The 20,919-nt window shown below is 37.8% G+C and overlaps 2 protein-coding genes across 3 annotated transcripts; both read right to left on the bottom strand.

Annotated features, from left to right (window-relative positions):
• Positions 1–1,948: 1,948 nt before the first annotated feature.
• bglapl (bone gamma-carboxyglutamate (gla) protein, like) lies at positions 1,949–3,508 on the bottom strand. Of its 2 annotated transcripts, none has more exons than XM_028016328.1 (4): positions 3,345–3,508; positions 2,921–3,226; positions 2,712–2,805; positions 1,949–2,584 (listed from the first exon to the last, which is right to left on the bottom strand). In XM_028016328.1, the coding sequence occupies exons 1-4, from the start codon at positions 3,403–3,405 to the stop codon at positions 2,482–2,484; spliced, it is 564 nt and encodes a 187-aa protein (XP_027872129.1). In that variant the 5' UTR covers positions 3,406–3,508; the 3' UTR covers positions 1,949–2,481. The 2 variants fall into 2 exon arrangements, with proteins under 2 accessions (XP_027872129.1, XP_027872130.1); XM_028016329.1 differs by having other exon boundaries at positions 2,921–3,223; positions 3,345–3,498.
• A 5,336-nt stretch (positions 3,509–8,844) lies between these two features.
• erp27 (endoplasmic reticulum protein 27) lies at positions 8,845–18,034 on the bottom strand. Its single transcript, XM_028016412.1, has 7 exons — positions 17,830–18,034; positions 15,157–15,242; positions 13,575–13,712; positions 13,353–13,469; positions 11,870–11,995; positions 11,474–11,671; positions 8,845–8,945 (listed from the first exon to the last, which is right to left on the bottom strand). The coding sequence occupies exons 1-7, from the start codon at positions 17,888–17,890 to the stop codon at positions 8,910–8,912; spliced, it is 762 nt and encodes a 253-aa protein (XP_027872213.1). The 5' UTR covers positions 17,891–18,034; the 3' UTR covers positions 8,845–8,909.
• Between the last annotated feature and the right edge of the window lie 2,885 nt (positions 18,035–20,919).

Here is a 20,919-nt window from a genome sequence, read left to right on the forward strand (position 1 = left end):
CATTCTGAGAAACAAATAGTAAACCCTATCATCATTTTTATTTCTATCCATTTACTATTTCACCATTTGTGCTCTCTTAGATAGACGACAGGGGTTTTTTTTATGCTGGTTAATGAATATTCAGCCTCATTTGTCAAGTTTTTTTCTTTTTATCTTTTGTGTTTCTGGAACATAAGTGTCAGTATTGAGGAAAATCAAACTGTTGGCCTGACAGAGACATGTTCAAAGACTACCACTTACACAATCAATATATCAGCATTGATTGTGCACCATGCATGACACAACAACCACAAAAGCACATGCTCATTGTAAAGAACTGACTCACACACTTCACAATGTGACATATGCTCGCTTATCTAAACTTTTTGTTAATATGTCAGCAAATTAGTGCTTAAAGTGCTTCCTAATGGCCAACTTTTATCTACAAATGTAGATACACTGCCTATTTCTAAGAAACATCACCTCCAAGAACAAAGGCTGCGTACTTTAGTCGGAAGAAGGACAACATGCACAGTGGAAAAATGTTCTCTCACATCAACCACTTTCAACAAAGTATTTGCATTCAAGTTTGAAAATGGGGCTGAGAAAATATAACTGGAACATTTCCCTTTGGCTTATTAAAATATAATATTTTGTTGTGTAAGGCATGATTCAAAGATGTGGTAAGATTTATTCCAAAGTACTTTTATTCATCTGTAAGGTAAAGAAAAACACTATAAGATGTTCACATTTGTTTTCCAAGTCTTGAAGGTGCAGCATAAGTTTGTGTTAACTCGCCTAAGTTAACAGACTCACCTGTCAGTAGGTACCACTTCAAGTCTTTTACATGTGTTTTCACCAGCCTTGGTCAATTCTCAGCAAAGCTGCTTATTTTCAGCCAGGCTGGACTTGTAGCTGCCATAAACATTATTTTTGTTATTCTTGTCACAGATTTGAAGCTGAATTTAGGTCTGGGTTTTATGCTTTCATCTCAGCCATTCCATCAATGATTCTGTATAATCAGAATCATCGCCACGCTAGAAAACAAACATCTACTCAAACTCGAGTCTTTTGCAATAGGTTTTCTCCCAGTCTAACTCTCCATTCATTTTTCTAGCTTCTTTACATGAGAAGAAGGAAAACATTCTCAAAGGATAATGCTGCCATCACCATATTTCATGTGGTGTGACAAACACTATCGTCCAAACATGTTCAAAGGATCTTGGTTCATAAATGAATCTCACTGTAAAGTTAGTTAGAATTGTGTCCTTGTCCTGTCTAGTGTGTTCATGATGTTGTTTGCTAATGCTCTCTAATAAACAGCAGACCTTCACAGAACACCTGCATTCATTAGTTCACTCAGGAGATGAAAGGGGGTGAATATAAATGCAAGCCAGTTGCCAACATTCCCTGGTGCATAAAAGATATATTATATGAGATACAAGATACATTTTTTTCATCCTGTCAACATTCACTTGCATTCAAAAGGTTCAAATAGTTATTATGCCAAGGTTCGGACTGAAGACGCTGCCATCTAATGGTGAATATAAGCCAACCACAAGGTATTTGAGGACAACTACAGCTTTTGAAAGGACTTCTCATGTAGTTGTTTACCAAAAGTTTTAGTTTAATAATGCAACATTTTTAACACTACCCAAAGTGTCAACTTTAAACGTGATTTTAATGCATCATCTGTATTCAGATGCATTATGTATGTCATGTTTTCTTTAAGCAGGTTTTCATGCTGGTGTTTCAGTGGTAACTTTCCCTCTCGGGTCATTCCCAGCTGTTAAAAGCAAAGTCCTGAAAACTAAATTGTAACCTAAGAGCGTAAAATGTGTGCCATGCATTAGCTAGTAGATGTTAATTACAACCCCAAGACCTGCATGTAAATACTGTTGTGAGCACAAGCAAGAATGAGGACAATAATGCTATTATTTTCCACATCTCAATTAGGACAAGACAACAATTTGAAAAAAAAAATAAAATAATTTATTTCTCAAACCAAGAGGCAGTTTGGTTATTACAGACTGCAGATGTGTGTTTATACACCTATTGCACACAAACAAAATCAGCTTATTCCTACATCCACTACTCATTAGAACTGGTAATTAAGTAAAAGATAAAGCACCATATACAAAGAAAGAAAGAAACAAAAAACATGAACACAGAATACATTTCAAATTGTAGCACCATTCATTGAATAACTCTGTAGGAGGAAATAATCATTTACACTTGGATGGGCTTCTACATAATTCACAGGCTTGTGTTTCCATGTGCCTTTTTCAGCCAAAAGGGGAACCCTTAACATACAGGACTGCTGCAGATGTCCATGCATGCAATAACAGGCAGCTTATAAATTCAGAAGACACTTCGGCTCTCTCCATTTTGTTCTTTTTTTTCCCCCTGCTTTTTGTCTGAATTTAAGGGAGTGTTTTTAATGTTATTGCTATCAAAAGGCATAAAAAAATGCCCAAAAATAGATGAAAGAGACCATTTAAGTTAGAAAGGGACGGGTCCATAGTAGGCGGTGTACGCTGCTACGATGCCTTCAGTGTCAGCCATGTCATCACAGGCAACATTCAGCTCACACACCTCTTTAAGGCTGAAAGAAATAGGAGAAAGACAGAGTCAGACATGTGTAACATCCGTTGTTGATCTAGCAGCAATTAGCTGAATTAACTGCAAATATTTCTGCAAATGTTAAGATGAAAAGATAAGACTGATTATACCTTTCCAGCTGCAGGGGGCTGAGATTGCCTTGGGCAGCTCTTCTTCTCCTGAGAAGAACAGAAGCCAGGTCTCTCTTCATAACCACATGGGACTCTGAGGAACAAATGAGAAAACAACATATTGAATTGTTTTTTTGTAAGTTCTAATGGAACTATATTTCTAAAACCAGAGAAATTATTCTCAATTCAACAAAACCACAAATGATTACCTTCAGCACCAGCTGACTCTGAGGAGGATGAAGAGGAGGAAGATGAAGAAGCAGCAGAGTCAGAGGCTGAGGAGTTCGACTCAGAGGAGGAAGACTCTGAGGATTCGGCGGAGGAGGACTCGGAAGACTCGGAGGACTCAGAGGAGGAGGAGGAATCTGATGTTGAATCAGAGGCTGAGGAGTCGGAGGCAGAGGATGAAGCCGAATCAGACTCAGATGAGGAAGAGGATGATGAAGCGGGAGCATCCGCTGCTGGATCAGCGGCTGTGTCAGCAGCAGGATCCACGACGACCTCGGGTTCTACTGCTGAACAGGACAAAACAAAACGTCAAACCATTGTAAGTCATTTACATTGTCCACTCACACACACACACACATACACCACTGAGATCAACAACATTTGATGCAAAGGTTTTCTTCTTACCTCCCATTGACCAGCACACCGACAGAAGAGCACAGATGGAGAGTAGAGTCAGAGTCTTCATGATGTCTTGTAGATTTGGTTCTCTCTGTAGTCAAGCTGATATTATTTTATCGGTTGCTTTTCTTCCGATGTCTTGTTCTGTTTCTGTCCCTAAAGTCGAGGTCAATATATACTGTAGTCCAGCTGTATTGTCAGACCAGACCCACACGTTGAATCTAACTCTCTGATTGGCTGGAGAATCAAATATCAACGTTTCCGCTTCCACTTGTCATGAAAGCTCCCACAAACACCCACGCAACCTCTGGCACTGAGTCGAAAAACTCATGCAGCGTACACAGCCACAAGCATTCCTTTCATTTGCCTGTTTGCAGGCTACATGGCAGGGATTGTACCTCTTCAATGCTGAATAAAAGTATTCACTTCCGCTGGAATTTTTCATATTTTGCCATGGTGCAGCCATAAACTTAAATTTAAGGGTAAATAACTCAGGTTCACGACAATTTAATTGGGGCAGTCTGTGACCATAATTTTTTCAGCCTTGCGACAAATTCTTAAGAGGATCTAAGTTTGAACTTTGACTTGGCCATTCCAACGGACGGATATGTAAATATGAATATATCTAAGGCATTCTTTGGTCTCTCTGGATGCATGTTTAGGGTTATTTTCCTCCTGGAAAGTGAACCACAAACCCAGTCTCAATACATTTGCAGCATCTGACAGGATTTTATCCTGTTTTTGTTCTGTTCCCTTTTTATCATCAACTCTGACCAAATTCCCGGGCCCTATTAAAGAAGAGCATCTCTACAGCATGTGATGCTCTGGCCATCATGTTTCATGGTGAGAATGGCATGTTCAGGCTGATGTGCTGTATTAGTTTTTCATCAAATGTACAGTTTTGTATGGGGCCTGAAAAGTTCATTTTTGGTCTAACCTGACTGCCTTCTTCCACATGCTCACAGAATTTTTGCATGTGACAAACTGCACACAGAAATTTTTATGAGTTTGTTTCAACAGTAGCTTTCTTCGTACCACTTTCATTAAGGTGGATTTTTGGACTGATAGATCCTCCCTGTCAGTTGCCAAGTTTCACTGAAATTTGTTTCTGTCAAATATATTAGCATGAAACATTTAAAAACAACAACAGTTGACTAAATTTGTGTTTTCAAAGTGAAAAAAGGTAAACAGGTTCATGAGGTTTGAAGACTTTTCTATTGCATTGTGTTAAATCACCTACACTAGGGGTGTCCAAAGTGCCAATCAAAGAGACATTCGTGAACCTTGGATTTATTTTTTGTGGCCCCAACTGCAGTTCAAGAATGAAACAACTTTGTCCTGTCTAGCACAGGTGGTTGATGCTGATGGAGAGGTTTTATTTTTAATCAGGGTAGAATAATTACTAACATAACTTTCTTGCAATGGAAAATGTTATGTATGATACACATTGGAGTTTAAATAACCATGCTTTTATAATAAGTTGAACATCATCTATCCAGAGATTTTTACCAAAAAGGTGACTTTGTGCAGACTGATCAACATTGTAAATATGTCCTACTAACTGTCCTGCTGCTTTCTTGATAATAATTTGTTGAAAACAATAAATATATATCTAAAAAAATGGTGACTTTATTGCACCCAAATCAGCTTTTAGTTAATTTATTTTACATACTTAAGGTAAGCATTTTGAAAGCACGTGACCCAAATCCTGTTTTAATAACTAAAATAAATTTGCTCAATCAAGCTCAAAAGAATTTTAAAACTAGATTCTCTTCTTTTACAACAGCGAACATGTACAATACTTTTTAAGTTTCAGATTCCAATATCCCTTATCTACATAAAAAGAAAACCTTTATTGAATTTAGATTTTTTTGTATTTTACTTTTGACCTAACATTATTAGGTCCATATGACAAAAGTCTAGATACCTGCTACCTGTACCATTCAGTGGATTCATTTTGCACACATTATCAAATTCACAGTTTTATGCATGATTGCAGATTTCTCTATGGCAACAATCCAGTCTTTCTTCCTTCTCAATGAATCTCAAACTGATCTTTTTGTGTTTATCTTTTCTTTATAAATATTGCAACAAGCCCTGCAAGTCTACAGTGGCATTACAAGATTTCCACAAAATACCCCTAAGATGCAATTGGATTCTAATCAAGGAGACCCAGTGGAATGCTGCGTCTTCCACAACAAGGTTGCTTCTCGTCCCATCACTGTTGGGCTCCTACACTCTTTGCCCCAGATGTGATCCCCCACCCCCACAAACCCCAAACTATAGCTTCAGACTACGGCAAGCTACTAATCGAGTGACACAGAACAGCAGTGAGCCTCATTATGCGACAGAGCTTAATTAGAGTGCTGCTCAGTCTGTCTCAAACCGCAGTCAGTCCCTATTTCCAGATTCTACTTGGCCCGGGACCTGGAGACATCCAGAGCACGACCACGGCTTGCAAACACCGACCTGTGGCCCAACACACGGCCTTGCTTGAGGTATTTCAGCATATATGGAGGTATATTTAGGCAAGCCCCATGTGTTGGATGCAAAGCATATTGCATGCGGCTTTGGCTGCAGCATTGTGTTTATAGGATATGGTTCAAAAGTAACCGTAACTGCGTTTTGTTGGGGGTTTTTTTGATAAAAATAAATATTTGGAGCTTGAAAATTTGGCTCGAACTGTGCTGCACTTGTGAAGATCACCAACCATTTATGGTTCATGTATAAATATCCTTGAGGACCCCTGATAGGTTAATCTGTCATGTGGGAAGAGACTCAGACTGCTGCAGAGTGACCTCGGTGTCCGTAATGTATCGCAGCCTGTCGTTATTCCTGGTGTCAGTGATTTGTTTTGGACCATAAGCTGTATAATTTCAGTGTCTGGTTCAAATCTCCATTTTTGTGGATGCATTTCAGAGTGTGTGGGGGGACAAAGCCGTAGAAAACAATTGCTATAATGTCCATGAAGAGGCTGGAAAAACAGTGTCTGGGGCTTTTCTGCCTTGGGTCAGTTTCTCCTGTGGAGCTCGGCAACAAGCAGTGCTTATTTTCTGTTGTTTCATGTTCCTGCTGACCCATACATGTCCACTGGAGAAACAAACTGTGGAATAGATTCTGTGCCATCAACTGTCTCTTTCTAAGCAAGAAGCATTCTGAAAGGAGATCATCCCACAGGCGTATTATCAAAGATAAAAAAGAAAATTTCAAGCACAAACAATATGGTACAAAAAGAACATCTTTATTGATTTTACTCTGTTTTAGCAGTAACAAGTTCAGACATATTCTAATTAGAAATATGCATATCCTCTCTTATGGACATAAAGATCAAAACGAGGAAGTAAATGAAAGAACACAGACTTGAATCTTTTCAACTAAACCCTAAGTTGATTTTGCTGTTGTTTTATATTGATTTGACACTTTGCATAATTTGCTGTTCTCTTGATCAAGTTCTTCAATTCATTTTGAGTTATAGGAGAAAAAAAATTATGTAATTAAAATGCCTATCCTGCTCTAATCCCTCTATCCAAAAAATATGGAAAGGTAGAACTTGAAAGAACACACCAAGGATGTAAAACACAGTTTGAACCAGGTTATGAAATAACATCCTAAGCTTTGAACATCTCACAGTTCACTGTTCAATCCCTCATCAGTAGCATAAAGGAAGCAATTTGTTGGAAGAAGCCCTCAAAAAATCCCATTTGCAGTTTGACACGAGTCATACAGGAGAAGGAAATCAGGTTGCAGAATTATGTTCTGGTAGGATGAGATCAAAATACCTATAGATGACTATATAATCACTCTAAGTGCACAAATTGTAACACTATTTATTTTAGTTTTTGATATTTATATGAATTGTTCTGGTTATATTTGATACAGCAAGTTACAATAAAACAGCAGTACAACAATAATAATGGGGAATTATTTTTGAATTATCTCTTGAACAAAAACATGTTCTTAGAGTTCTTTATCTGGAATAATAAAAGACTTCAAGCAGCTGCAGCAGTAGACAGTATATACCATGTATTTGCCTCCTTGGATATTTGACCTTTATATTTCTTTTGCAAATCAATCACAATAAAAAAATATGGCTTGTTTTTTCTTTTACAAAAACAAAAATAAAAAACCTTCAATGCCAAAGTGAAAACTGATTTCTACAACAACAAAAAAAAACCCATTAAGATAATAAGTGATTGCGTAAATATTCTTCCCCTTCAAGTCAGTATAGACTTTCAGTGACAATCACATCAGAATCTGTGCAGATAGGTCTCAATCAAGTTTGACTATCTGATCAATGTCTAGGCTTTGATTGGGCCATTCCAGAACATCAATCTTGTCATCTTCAAACAATTTCTGTGTAGCTTCAGATGTTTCAGATTGTTGCTTTGCAGGAAAATAACTATCAGAAATTGTAGTTCTTATGCAGATGAAAACAAATTGTCCTCTAGGACATGACACATTTAAGAACAGAAAAAATCTGTTCTTCTGTTCTTTTAATGCTTTTAACCACAATGTAGTAACATAAATACATTAATAATTAAATAAAATGTAAGAAAATAAAATGAAATGTGGTGTTCTGCCAAAAGAGTAAACAAACTAACAACATGGGACAGTTTTTCTTCACCATCAGATGTTATAAAACCAAAGCCACACCTTCAAGTCCGATCCCTTTGACCTCTCTCAGCTTTACATTAGTCTTCTCCGTCAGCTGCCTCACTCGCCACCACAAACAAAATCGAATGGCAGGCGTTACTTACTGCATATTTCCATCTGGTCTCTGAGAAACGGTCACCTGCCAGGCTTCCCTGATTCCACCGGATGTATCCGCTTGGCAGCGCAGCACTACTAATTATACTGATCCCAGTCTGGGCCTTGAAATTCCCGTCTTGCTTGACAGATTATTTTTGGGACAAGCCCAAACTTTTCTTCTCTCTTGATGTCTACAGCCCATCTGTTGTTCTTTTACTGAGTTTCTGCAGGTTTTACGGCGAAATAATCGTACTTTTGCTTCACATTTAGAGAACCACATATGTTCTCAAGACAAATATAGAGATTTCTTTTTTAATTTAGATGCCCCAGTTCTTCAATGTGTGTATTTGCTACAAAAGTGGCTTCTTAGCGTTTTTAATGAGGATTTCGAAATTGGCCTGATCTTCCTATTTTTTGCATACTATACCACACAGAATGAATAAAACCAGCAATAGCAACTCTGTCTTGCCTCCCTCCACTCCCGTCTTCCCAGTCTGCTTTCTGTCAGTCTCGCTGAGGTTGGTGTGTTGTGGTTTGGAAGTTAACATTTGCAGACAGAATATCAAACTCCACCACATCACTGCAACTTGTGGCCAGTGACCTGTGGCTGCCTAACCAGACCGTAGACTGGCTCACACTTCTGTAAACAGACAAAACCTAACATGCACCAGCAAACAGGTGAATGTAAACACAATTTTTTTTTTCACCTCATTACCTGTGCTGAAGAAAGGAAATCGCATGACAGTAGAGTCAGATGTTCTGTTTTTCATATATTTGTTTTTATTTTGATGTTTAATAAATCGGTTACATTTGGGGTGAGTTTTACAGTTCTGTTTTGGCCTCTTCTCCTGCTTGCTTCTGAAAAATAAAAAGGATTTAGTGAGTGACATATAGTTGCACATATTGTACAAGTTAACGCGTATCCTGTTTTCCACAACAGCTTTAGCTAAGTGATAAAAGTATAATTTTTTCTTGAATATTTTGACATTTTATTCAGTTCTTTCTTTTCAGTGTATTTGAATATGTGCTTACTTGAAACGCCATCCCAGAGCATTACATTACTGTGCAGGGGAAAGAAAGTAGTAGCCGATTTCCAAATGGTTTTTCAAATAAAAGTCTTCGGACACACAAATATGTTGCGGTGGATGCTCAGGTCAAATGAGACTTTGGTCTAAATGCAGTGAAACATGGTGGTGGCAGCGTCATGCCAACAAGATGCTTTAATAAAGGTGCTCAGGGGAAGCTGCTCAAAGTTGGAAAAGATGGACTGAGCTAAGAACACTGAACCGGAAGGTCGTCTTAATACCAAAAACAAAAATAAAATCCCATGATTTCACTGTCATGATGTTTGTTTTTGAAACAAAGTGACTGATTGTTTATGAAGTGTAGATTTGATTAAGGAAGCAATGCTATGTTCACTATTGTATTGCACCTAACACCTCAGCCTGTTGTTTATTCAAAGTTAAATATGATGAATTCTGATTTACACCAGCAGAAGGACTTGTATCCATCTTCTCCGGGTATTTTAAAAATTGTTTTCCACTCTACATGCTGAGGTGCTATGGAGACAGTTTGCTTTGAGAGCATTGAGCCACAAACTGTTGTCCTTCAGTTTGCCTCCAAACTGCTACGCCCAGCTGTGCTGGTTCCTGTGTTTTAACTGGCACACAAACACACACACGCCTTCATGCACTCATGCCCGCCCACACACACATAGAAAATTATAGCCAGGAAGTCATACAGATGCTTCTATTATGCAAGGAATGAATTTAAATTGTTTCCATCTTATTAAAAAATATAAAAGTTGTAATTTTTAATTTGGCAGTAATTTAGACTGAAGCTAATGATTATTTACAACAGATACAGCAATAAGAGGACGTACGCCGATAATTGAGAAATTCACATGTGAAGAACTTCGGGTCAGAGTGATGGATTTACCAGGAGAGGGATTTAAGAGCACTACTTTATCGATTTGTGACAAATACTCTGAAAAGTAATTTTTTTATGTTTGTCTTTGAGTATGCATTTCACACATAAAAATCATTTGTGTTGCACTGCCTCCTAAACCCATTTTTTGTGTAATTTTTCTTATGTTACCTGGAGAAAGCTTTAGATAAAAAAAAAAATCACATTTTCAAGAATGTTAGTAGCTGCGTTTTCTTTACAAATGTGCGCAAGAATTTGTCAATATTCTATTAATGTTATTAATGTTAGAATGTTTTAATAAACCTGTGCTGTCCTCGCCCTGAGATTTCCAGTTTTCAGCAGCTAAACAGCCAAACAACGACGCTCCAATAACCAAACTTCTTTCTTTTCTACTTGTTTATTGAAGAGTGGCCTCTGACCACTGCCATCACTTTGGCCATCGTAAACTGAAACATACAAGACTGAGTATTAGCCAACGAACATCGCAAATTAGCTATTCTTGCTGCTAGCTAAAAATAAAAACTTTTTCCTAAATGACTCCAGCGTACAATTATTTACACCAGTTACATCAAACAAAGAGACAATTATTGCTTTTACAATTAACCAATACTTACGAACAAATCTTGTCTGAAACACAACGTATAAGGATAATAATCAGCTTAATCCATGAACTGTTCCATGATGTGCCCTGCGACAGACTGGCGACCTGTCCAGGGTGAACCCCGCCTCTCGCCCGGAACGTAGCTGGAGATAGGCACCAGCGACCCTCCCGACCCCATTAGGGACAAGGGTGAACAGAAAATGGATGGATGGATGGATGTTCCGTGATGCGTTCCACCATCTTGGATCTATATTCTTTTTTTAGCGTCACCAAAACATAACAAAATATCCACCAGGGGGCGTTCTAGTGCGATTTTCAACCTTGCTGGTCCAGCTTAACTTACAAAAGGCAGCACAAACCCTAAAGCCACCACATCCTCTTGCAGTATGTTTTCATCTAAAAGTGTGACTGTTTTCAAAATTGTTTCTGGGAAATGTTTCTATTACTCCAATTTATTTTTGTAACTCCAATTTGTGCACGTGGTTAATGGAAATGCATTAGTGTTGTGTTTCAGTGTAGCTCTTAGCTTTAGCCCTCATAACCAACTAGTCTGGAATACATTAAGATGCCAAGTGAATTTGTTTTCTGCATGTCACTTTTTCTTTCCACTGGTTTTTTTCCCTTCACTTTAGAAAAAATAATGAAATACTTATTTTTTGATGATAATTATTAAGAATTTGTGCAATCAACTGCACTAAAGTTCCACCAAAGTTGGTTTGTATTAAGCAGTCATTGAAGTGGGTGTCTGTTATATTTATTTTTTTCATAATGTTTGATATCATTTTTTATGTATTCACACAGTTAAAAATTATTCATAGAAAGTGATGATGACACAGATAGGTTTCAGATAATGGCTCACCTTCAGTTCTCCGTTTAGGAAAGATTGACAGAAGTCCCGCACACGCTCTGTGGAAATTTCTCCTTCAGGTAGGAGCCACTTCATGTCGGAATGTCTATCATAGATCCCGACACGAGGCAGGTCTGTTGACTTCAGGCCAAAGTAGTTGAGTGACTTGGAATTGGACTTTACGCCTCCGTTGATAAGCACAAATAAGAACTGGAGCAAAGAAGTTTAATTACGTCAGACGTTTGATCTCTTTGTTTATCTAGGACAGAATGTCCATAAAGCCTACTGGGAGTACACTTTTACTTTAATTGCCAAAATACTTCTGTCTGAACCCACTGACATCTATAAAGTGAAGTTTAACATGACCTTATTTTTCTCTAGAAAAATGTATTTCAGGAATCTCTTCACCTTGCCAGTGAACTCGGGGGCCAGAGCTCCCAGTCTCTCCTTGAGCTCGGTATATTCTTTATTCCCCCTGTTGGCAAAGATCACAAGGTGTGTCTTCACCTCTGAATTGAACAGGCCCACAGCTGTCTGGGAAAATAAAGAGAGGCAATTGAACATCATGAGACTGATAAGATGCCAGACATACTATTTCCACTTGTAGAGCTCTTTAAGGGCCTCTAACTTGACCATCTGTTTTGCAGCACTTGAAAAAGTATTCATGCATGGCAACCTTTTCCATTTTTGATCACATTACAATCACAAACCTGGCTGGGATTTTAGTTGACAGACCATTACAAAGCAATGCATAATTGTGACGTAGAAGGAAAATGCTACATGAATTTAAAAATGTTTAGTGGTTCACATACAGTATGTACTCAGCTTCCTTTATTCTTTTTCTAAATTGAATCCCTTGCAACTAATTAGTTCCAAAGTTGTTTATAATACACAAGAGGCAAACAACCCTCTTGTGTATTATAAATCCAGCTGTTCTGTGAGGCCTCAGAAGTTTGTTAGAGAACAAACAGCAACATGAAACCCTGAATATTGCTCTCCACCTAAACTGAAAAAAACAGCAAGGAGATTATTAATCAGAGAATAATCCGATTAATTATCAGATTAATCTGATAATTAATCAGATTAATTATCAGATTAATCAGATTATTTAATCTGATTAATCTGATTAATCAGTAGCTTTGGAGGAGCTGCTGAGATCCACGGCTCAGCTGGAAGAATCTATCTGGCTGAAGGGTTTCAGGAGACTCTGCAAGCATGTAGAAGAAGACATTAGTCAGGTGAAACCAGATGTTGTTTTTTTTTGGACACAAAAAAAAACAACATCTGTGGTGGAGAATTAACATTGCACATGAAATATGGAAAGCTGGTCAAAACATACCCTGAAATATCTGCTGTTGTAACCGCAGTGAAAGGTGGTCCAACAAACTGTTGACTCTGAGTGGCTGAATATAGATGAGAGATCCACTTTTTGGACTTTTAGTCATGAACACGTTTTAAAGCCCTCTCCCTCTAGTTCAGTTATGGAATGTTTTGTCTTGGTCTATCAATAAAATTCAGTAAAAAACATTAAAGTTCATGTATTTAAATTGGAAAATTCAAGTGTTTTAAATACTTTTGCAGGACACCGTTTGAATGTTTTAAATTTTGAGCTACTGTTTCCCTCCTATTTTTTATTTGGAGCTTATTGTGAAAATAATTGTCATTTTTGTCTTGACTTGAGTCATCACTGATTTTGTGTTAATTAAGAAAATGCATTGTGTATTGTATATTATTTGACTGTAATTGGGTGCATTTTTCTAATTTTCCTTCGAAAGGCTCCAGAGCTTTTAAACAATGCAGTAGCAATATCAGAATTGGTATGAAATATAAAATATTTTTCTTAGTATTAGTACTGTAGTTTATTTTTTTCTAATTTAGCACCCCTACTCACCACTTGGTCGTATTCTGTGATGTATCTGATCTCATTGGTGGAGACGAAGTTCACAAGTCCATCAGAGTTTAACGTCTTGGCCTCAGCAAGAACCAGGTTCTCCTGATGATTATCTGCCTAGATCACAAGATAGATACGTGGGACAAAGTTAGAATCATCATAAAAACTCCTGTATCCCTAATAATAAAGACATGCATAAACTCTTTAAATGGTTTGAGGCACTTTTCTGAAGAGGCTGATGGTTCCTGAAGAGATGCTGAAGTCAGCCCACACTTCCTTCACTGTGCAAATGGCTGCAGGGACAAAGTCAACTTTCTGTGAAACTGACAGAAGTTCCTCGTATCCAAAGCTCTCCTCATTCTAAAAAAAGAAAAGATAGTGTCAATCTTCTCTTATCACACCATCCATTCTTATTTCTTCAAAAGTGTGTCTTCATGACATTCGTCTACACCGTCTTGGCCTCTACTGCTGAATGTCTTCCATGAGATTGTAATCACTCTGACATAAATCTTATGTAACCTGGCCAAGATTGTCTGAGGTTGCAGGGAACACTGTGGACTGTCGGTGGGAAAAGAAGTGGAAAAGTTAAAGAGAAAAATGGAGGCTGCCTCAAAGAGGGGTGAATCATCGCTATTTTTGAGACACTGTTTTATGAGCTCTGGCAATCTGATTTTTCATTTTGAAGCCTCCGTGTGATCATTCTTTGTGAGTCACTGCTCCAATATTTTGGTCTCATGTTGCCTCCAGCATCCAGCTCCGTGCTATCCTCAGATGCTCTTGCTACTCCATTCTCCTCCTCATGAACCTCCTCCCTGCACTTTGCAGTTATGGACATAAAAGTCTGCTGAGCCAATCCCGCAAGTCTTAGTATGTATTTCCTGTTAGTTCTTCCATCTTCCCACACAAGCAGCGTCTGGCCAAAGAAGTTTGGACAGAAGGACACTGTCTCTTCTCTGCCAAAGATGTGGTGACAGGAAGTATATCATTCATCAAAATCTATTTGTGAGAATATAGTATTATAATGATCAGGTTAAGAATGGCTGCTTTTTAGACTTCACATTTTTCATCTTTCCCAGAATTTTTCTTTTCAATGACTTTCTTTCTGCCAGGTCAGGTTTTTGACATGTATCACAAATAGCTGTCAACAGATTTCCCACCTGAGCATTGTATTTCTGCAGCTCCTTTAGAGTTACCATGAACCTCTTGGTTGCTTTCCTCAATAATGTTTTTACCCAGCCTGTTGACCGCCATGTCCTGGTGGGTTTGCAGTAGCGATGGGCAATTATCATATTGTTTAGGATGTGACACTAGTGGCTTTAATCATTTGACATGAGCAAGGGCAAAGAAAGAGGATGATATGATGTAAATATCCAAGGATCGGGATTCAGCTGTGATGAGAATCTCCATTTATGCCTTATATGGTCAACAGGATATCATCTTAATAACTCTGTTTCTCCACAACTGTCTCCCTGACCAGTCTTCTGTCTTCCTTGGCTTTCATTATGCTGCTTGTTTATTAATGTTTTCCAACAAACCTTTAAGGACTTCACAGATCAACTGGATTTATGGTCAGATTAAATTACACACAAGTGGAGTCTGTTTACTAATGAGGTGATTTGTGAGGTCAGTTGGTTGCACTGGGCCTTATTAAGGGGTTTTCAGAGTTAAAAGGACCCACACCACAGTTTTAAGATTTTTTCTAAAAGAAAATATGAAAGCCATGCATCCTCCACTTCTCTAATATAATCAGTTGATGCTGTCTCCTGATTAGCTGACTTCTAAAGGCATCATTAACTTCTCTGACCTCCAGGAATCCGATGACCACCACTTCAGCAGAGTCGATGAAGGCTTTAACAGCTTTCATATCATCAAGCTTTGGAACGCCACTTTCTGCGAATCAAAAACATAACACGACATGGCATGAACAACCGACTACAGTGGTTCTACTGTCACTTTCAGAACCATAGAGACTAAACTTGTTATAATGCTGTTATAAGCTGTAAGACTGGACAAAGGCACAGGATTGCTTTGGGGTGAAATCTAACATGAGCAGATTTGCATGCTAACATTAGGAGTCCTGTTTCTCTCTTCACTTAAACAGATCAGTTTATTCTCAAGTAGGTTAAAATGTTTCTTTTCACTCAAATGCGAAAAAACAACAACAAAAAACAAGTAACACACAAAAAAAAAAACAAGTTGCACAAAGGTGCAATTGTGTTTCTCTGCTGCTAGGGGACAGGAACGAGCAAAGAGGGATCCTGCTGGGGTATTTTTATTTTATTTATTTTTTTACAAAGCAACGTGGATTTACAACAATGACACTGAAAGCTATGTTTACCAGACATATTTTAGAAAATGCGACTTTTACTGTATGTACAGTCAACAGATATTGACTGTTATAGTTTACTAAATTGGGTTGATTACAGGGAGTTTTGATGCTGTATGTTGTGGGCAATTTCATTAGAGCACTTTTACTGTTCGTAATAAATGTGAGAGGGTATTTAAATCAACAGAGGTAAAATTTTATGGATATTTGCCTTATTATTATGGAGAAAAGTTACGTTTTAGGTGCATTTTGTGCCCTCTAAGACTCTTCATTTAATCACCTGACATGTTACTGTATGCCAGTGCTTCTTAATTCCAGTCCTCAGGCCCCCCTGCTCTGCATGTTTTAGATGTGCCTCTATTCCTGAACAGCTGATTCAAATGATTGCATGACCATCAAGTGCTGCAAAAGCCTGTTAATCACCCATAGATTCAATCCAGGTGTGTAACAGAAGGGAAACACCTAAAACAGGCAGGGCAGGGGGGCTTGAGGACTGGAATTGAGAAACACTGCTGTATGGTGACATAAGATAAGAGAGGGCAGAAATAAGTCCTTTGAATAATAACTGAAGCTGTCTGTCTGAAGTCCTTAAAAAGGCATTTATATACTGTAACTGTACAATACAAAAGAAGAAGAAGAAGAGAAATACAAAATGTAGGTGAATAAAATACATGGTCACAACAAGAAGAGCTCTGGCTTAAATTTCAACATTTGTTTTTTTAAGCTGAGTCTGCAAGTTGTAAAAAGCCATGGACTTGTAACCACCTCTACTTTCTATTTAACCATTTAAATGTATTTGTACACAGTTCATAGTTAATAACGATTCTCTCTAAAAAAAAAAAAAAAAGAACTTACATTATCAGGATATTACAAAACACACTCATTCAAAATTACTCTTATGTTGCTTTTCAACAATGGTTAATGTTATTACTAAATTTTAGTTGAAAGCTTTCCAGGTATTTTTACTGTAAAGGAGGGGTCTCAAACTCAAGTCCTGGAGGGTCACTGACCTGCAGGTACAAAACGCTGGAATGAAATGGCTTAATTACCTCCTCCTTGTGTAGATCAGTTCTCCAGAGCCTTGCTAATGACCTAATTATTCTATTCAGGTGTGGTGCAGCAGAGGCACATCTAAAAGTTGCAGGACAGCGGCCCTCGAGGACTGGAGTTTGACACCCCTGCTGTAGCGTAATAAGGGATGTGTCTTGTTTGGGATCTGATTCAATCTGAGATCCAATTCTGCTTAAGGCATTTTTAAATGAGTCCTTGAAGAAACTAAAGTGATACTGATGTTGGTTTTTGTATTGTATGTGAATTTATACCTACTGCATCACCTGAAATGAAAATGTGCGTGAAACTTGTTTTCATGCGCACCAGCTTGAAAACCTGATAGGGCGAGTAAGTTATTTATGTTGAGTAAACCATTTGTTTGCCACACCAATCTTAGTGTTTTACCCAGCATGGTGACGAGGCCACAATAGCTGCTGTAGCTTCCAGCAGGTCATGCCATGTGCTCTATATTCAGAGATCACTTGTTATTGTGGGCGAGGTGATTAGAGAGTAACAGAAACACTACACATCAAATTTTAAGACGTTTAAAGCAAAGCGTTAATTTATTTAAATTAGAACAACTTTTTCAGCAAATTGTATCGGTGCACAATTAACTGGAACCTCAATAAAATATGTTGTATCAAAACAGAGAGTAAACATGTTAATGTTGGATTTTAGCAAACTGTTCCTCTTAATAACACTGGAGCAAGATACAAGTTTTCCTGTTCTGTGGTTGGTAAAAAAGATGTTGCTCCTGAAAAGAAAAACTGATTTGGGATACTATAATGTCCAGAAAATCATGAGTTAAGTTGGATACGATTTTAATACTAATGTAGACCATGTACTTCTAATTTAAAGTACTCTGTTATACTTTAAGCATATTTCACAAATATCAAAATGGGACTCAGTATTAGCAAATACCTGACCTTCAAATAGTCAGATCAGAATCTTGAAGAAATATCCTGATTGACACACAGGAGGAGTAATCTCTAGTGGTTCGTTGCTTTAAGGGAGGCACAAAGCTGTTCAATGTGTTATCAGAGTGGAAACATTCTAGAGAAGATGCACAGAAAAACTCAGAGAAAATATGAAGCAATTTACCTTTTTCTTTTTCGGCAATGACAGAGGACGCCAGAAGGGTCAAACACAGAGTGACCAGCATGTTTGGACCAATTTAGCTCACAGGGAAGAAGGCACAGAGAAAGCCAAGCAAGGGAAGCCCAGGACACTGTGTCTGTTCTTTTCTGTCCCCTCTACTCTATCTGTGACGGTTGCCTCATGGCTGCCAGCAGAGACTACAGCCACTTCTGTGGGTTGTGATTGGAAGCTTTGTGGGAATCATCCAGGTGCTCCTCAGAAGTCGGACAATCAGCAATCTTAGACTACGTGTCACTGTGCCACAGGAGACACGTGTGAGTGTGTGTGTCTATCCTTGTCTCCATATCTAACTCGAGGGATGATGGTATTAAAACTCACAAGGTCGGTTCCACTAGTCTTTCATTTGGCTCCATCACACATTCACATTCTTTAAATGTTTCACTTTCATTTGCACTTTTAATCTGGGAAACATGCAGAGAAGATGCAGTCAGTGTTTAGGATACCTGTGTGAGGAGTTAAGCACCAAGTTTAACCAAAGTGTAATTTTCTACTTTCACCACATGATGGAAACGTATCCCATTTATTTACCTCCAAGCAGAACAAAGCCATCTCACTCTCTAACATTAACATCAAACTTTTCCAATTTGACATTATTATTCCCAACATTATTTATGTTTACCTTCTTTATACTCAGAGCTTTTACACATAGTGACATTATTATGCCTTTGAATTATTTGGGAAAGCCCAGATGACAATGTCCTCTCTTTGATGGCTTCTCATTAATTGAGATAATTGGATGCACACCAATGTTAGGGCACCACCAGTAACACACTAATTTATGGAAATTATCAAAAAATCTAAAGAAAGCTGTCAAGACATGAGTAAGAGAATAGTGGTCATCTAGTGAAATTTGTCCTTATGTCCAAATGTCGGATACCTGATGGTTCAGTTTATGCAGGTATAAATGTTTTGGAAATGTCTGGACATCAGCAAAGAGATGAATTTTGTGTCCCAGAGATGAGATTTGATGTGTCCTTTAACCGTGGGACAAAAGCAAAATACATTGTGAAGATTCTGTTGGAAGTAAGTAGATAAACATGGACTGAAAAGCCACTCAGGGAGAACGAAGCCATTACTCTGAAATTACCAGATTACAGTTTGCAAATTACACACAGAGACAAAATTCTAGCAAATTATTGTTAGAAACTGCACTTTTTCTTCACAATAACTTCATTTTGGGAAAAAAATTGCTACACTTGAAATTACGCAAAAAAGCTTGATGAACATTTTGTTGGGGACCTCACAGACTTTCCCCTTGTATCACTAAAATCTAAATACATGTTCTAAAAAGACTTAGAAGAAAATGAGTGTTCTTTTGAAAACCTATTCCTGTTGTGCCTTTTTTTGTCTCATCCAGAAGTCGGTTTACAAGTGATCTCTAAATAAGAGAGAGACACACAGCAGTGATAAAAAGGTTTGGTGGGAAACTTTGAGAATTTTAAGGAGCTGGAAGACAAGCGATCTTTAAACTGTGCAGAGACAGGAGAGGAAGTGCAATATGAATGTATCGGATAATCAGAAATATCAGCAGGCACACAAGAACAATTCAGGAAATATTGCTAAACCTCTTCAACCAACATTTCAACACCTCCAAATAAATTGGCAAAGCAAAAAAGCAAAGTCAGTGTCTTAAAACATATTTACTCCCATGACAAGTTCCACTACTTGGAGAATTAAACCAAAAACAAGGTATGCATGCAGATCAAAAGGTAAAAGGTTTGATTTCACAGGCGCTGGTATGTCTAGAGCAGCTGCAGGACAAAGTGGAAGCGTCAAATCTGAACTGATAGTGCAACAGCCAGTTAGTTAAACATCTGATAGTGAGTCAAGATAAATTTTGAGACTTTGATAATGGTCGCATTCAAAGGTTTCCAGATAACCTGCATGGGAAGATTATTTACAAAGTTTCCAAAAAATATTACGCTTTCTTTTTAAATTAGATTTTTTTATTTTTTTTACATACGAGCCATTTCGTACAAGCATGTACAAAAATTAAAGTGAAATAAATAGTATCCAAAAAAAGTAAACCTGTTTGAATCAGATTTATCAAAAGCAGAGGAATTGCAGTACACCTCAGTTGCGAAACTTACTGCTAATAACGATACAAAAAGTGATTGAGCAGCACAATAAATTGTTTTTTGACCTTTTCCCAATGTGCGTGATGTAATCCAATCATTTTTATCCTTTAAACTTGCTGCCTTCTGCTCAAAATAAATGTCTCCCCAACTTTATTTTTTTAGCGTATCTGAGAGTAATTAAAGTTACTGAAGCGCTGACACAGATGCTTTGCCAGCAGTAAAGCTGGCATTTACAGCATTTCTGACACAAAGAGAACAGGAAGGGCAGAAATAAATCCGACATGTCAGACTCCTTCAGGAATAGTGTTAAATGCTCCACAAGCTCACAAAGAACGATGCTTAGGATGAAATTACAGGTCAGGTTTCTCTTAAGGCTGGTGCTACTCATAAACATTGTTCATGTCAAACTATAGTGGACACAGGCGAAAACAAGTGAAAGCAGTCTGCTTTCAGGGAAAAAAAAGTGTGTAGGCGCTTTAAATGTGAATTCCAGGATAGAAAAAACAATTACAAATATCCAAAAAACATTAAACACTCCTGGCTGTAATATCCAGTAATGAAAGAGGAAAATAAATTAACACTAAATTACAGAGTCATAAGTCAGCAATTGAAAAAAATCTGCCTACATAAAAATTAGATGTTATCTGAAACAGTCGTCTTGTGAAGATGAACTCATGTAGAGATTAAAAAGCCTCCACAAACATGGAACTTGGAGAGATCTTGGTGTCCTCAATCTGTCACCACTCCTTTGTAGAGCGCCAATGAAGAACAGGTCACATGTTCTCCAGAACCCACAGGCAGCCATACTGTACTGTATATGCACTGCAAGGTCCACAGGAACTACTGGAACATGATACATGTAACGTTTGTGGCTCCCTCCCCTGATCTTTTAGGAACATTTGTTTGATTCGTGAATAAAATATCTAATATCTTAAGTTGTAAATAAATTACAGTG

This window comes from Xiphophorus couchianus, chromosome 5 (genome assembly GCF_001444195.1).
Source record: "Xiphophorus couchianus chromosome 5, X_couchianus-1.0, whole genome shotgun sequence".
NCBI classification, from domain to species: Eukaryota; Metazoa; Chordata; class Actinopteri; order Cyprinodontiformes; family Poeciliidae; genus Xiphophorus; species Xiphophorus couchianus.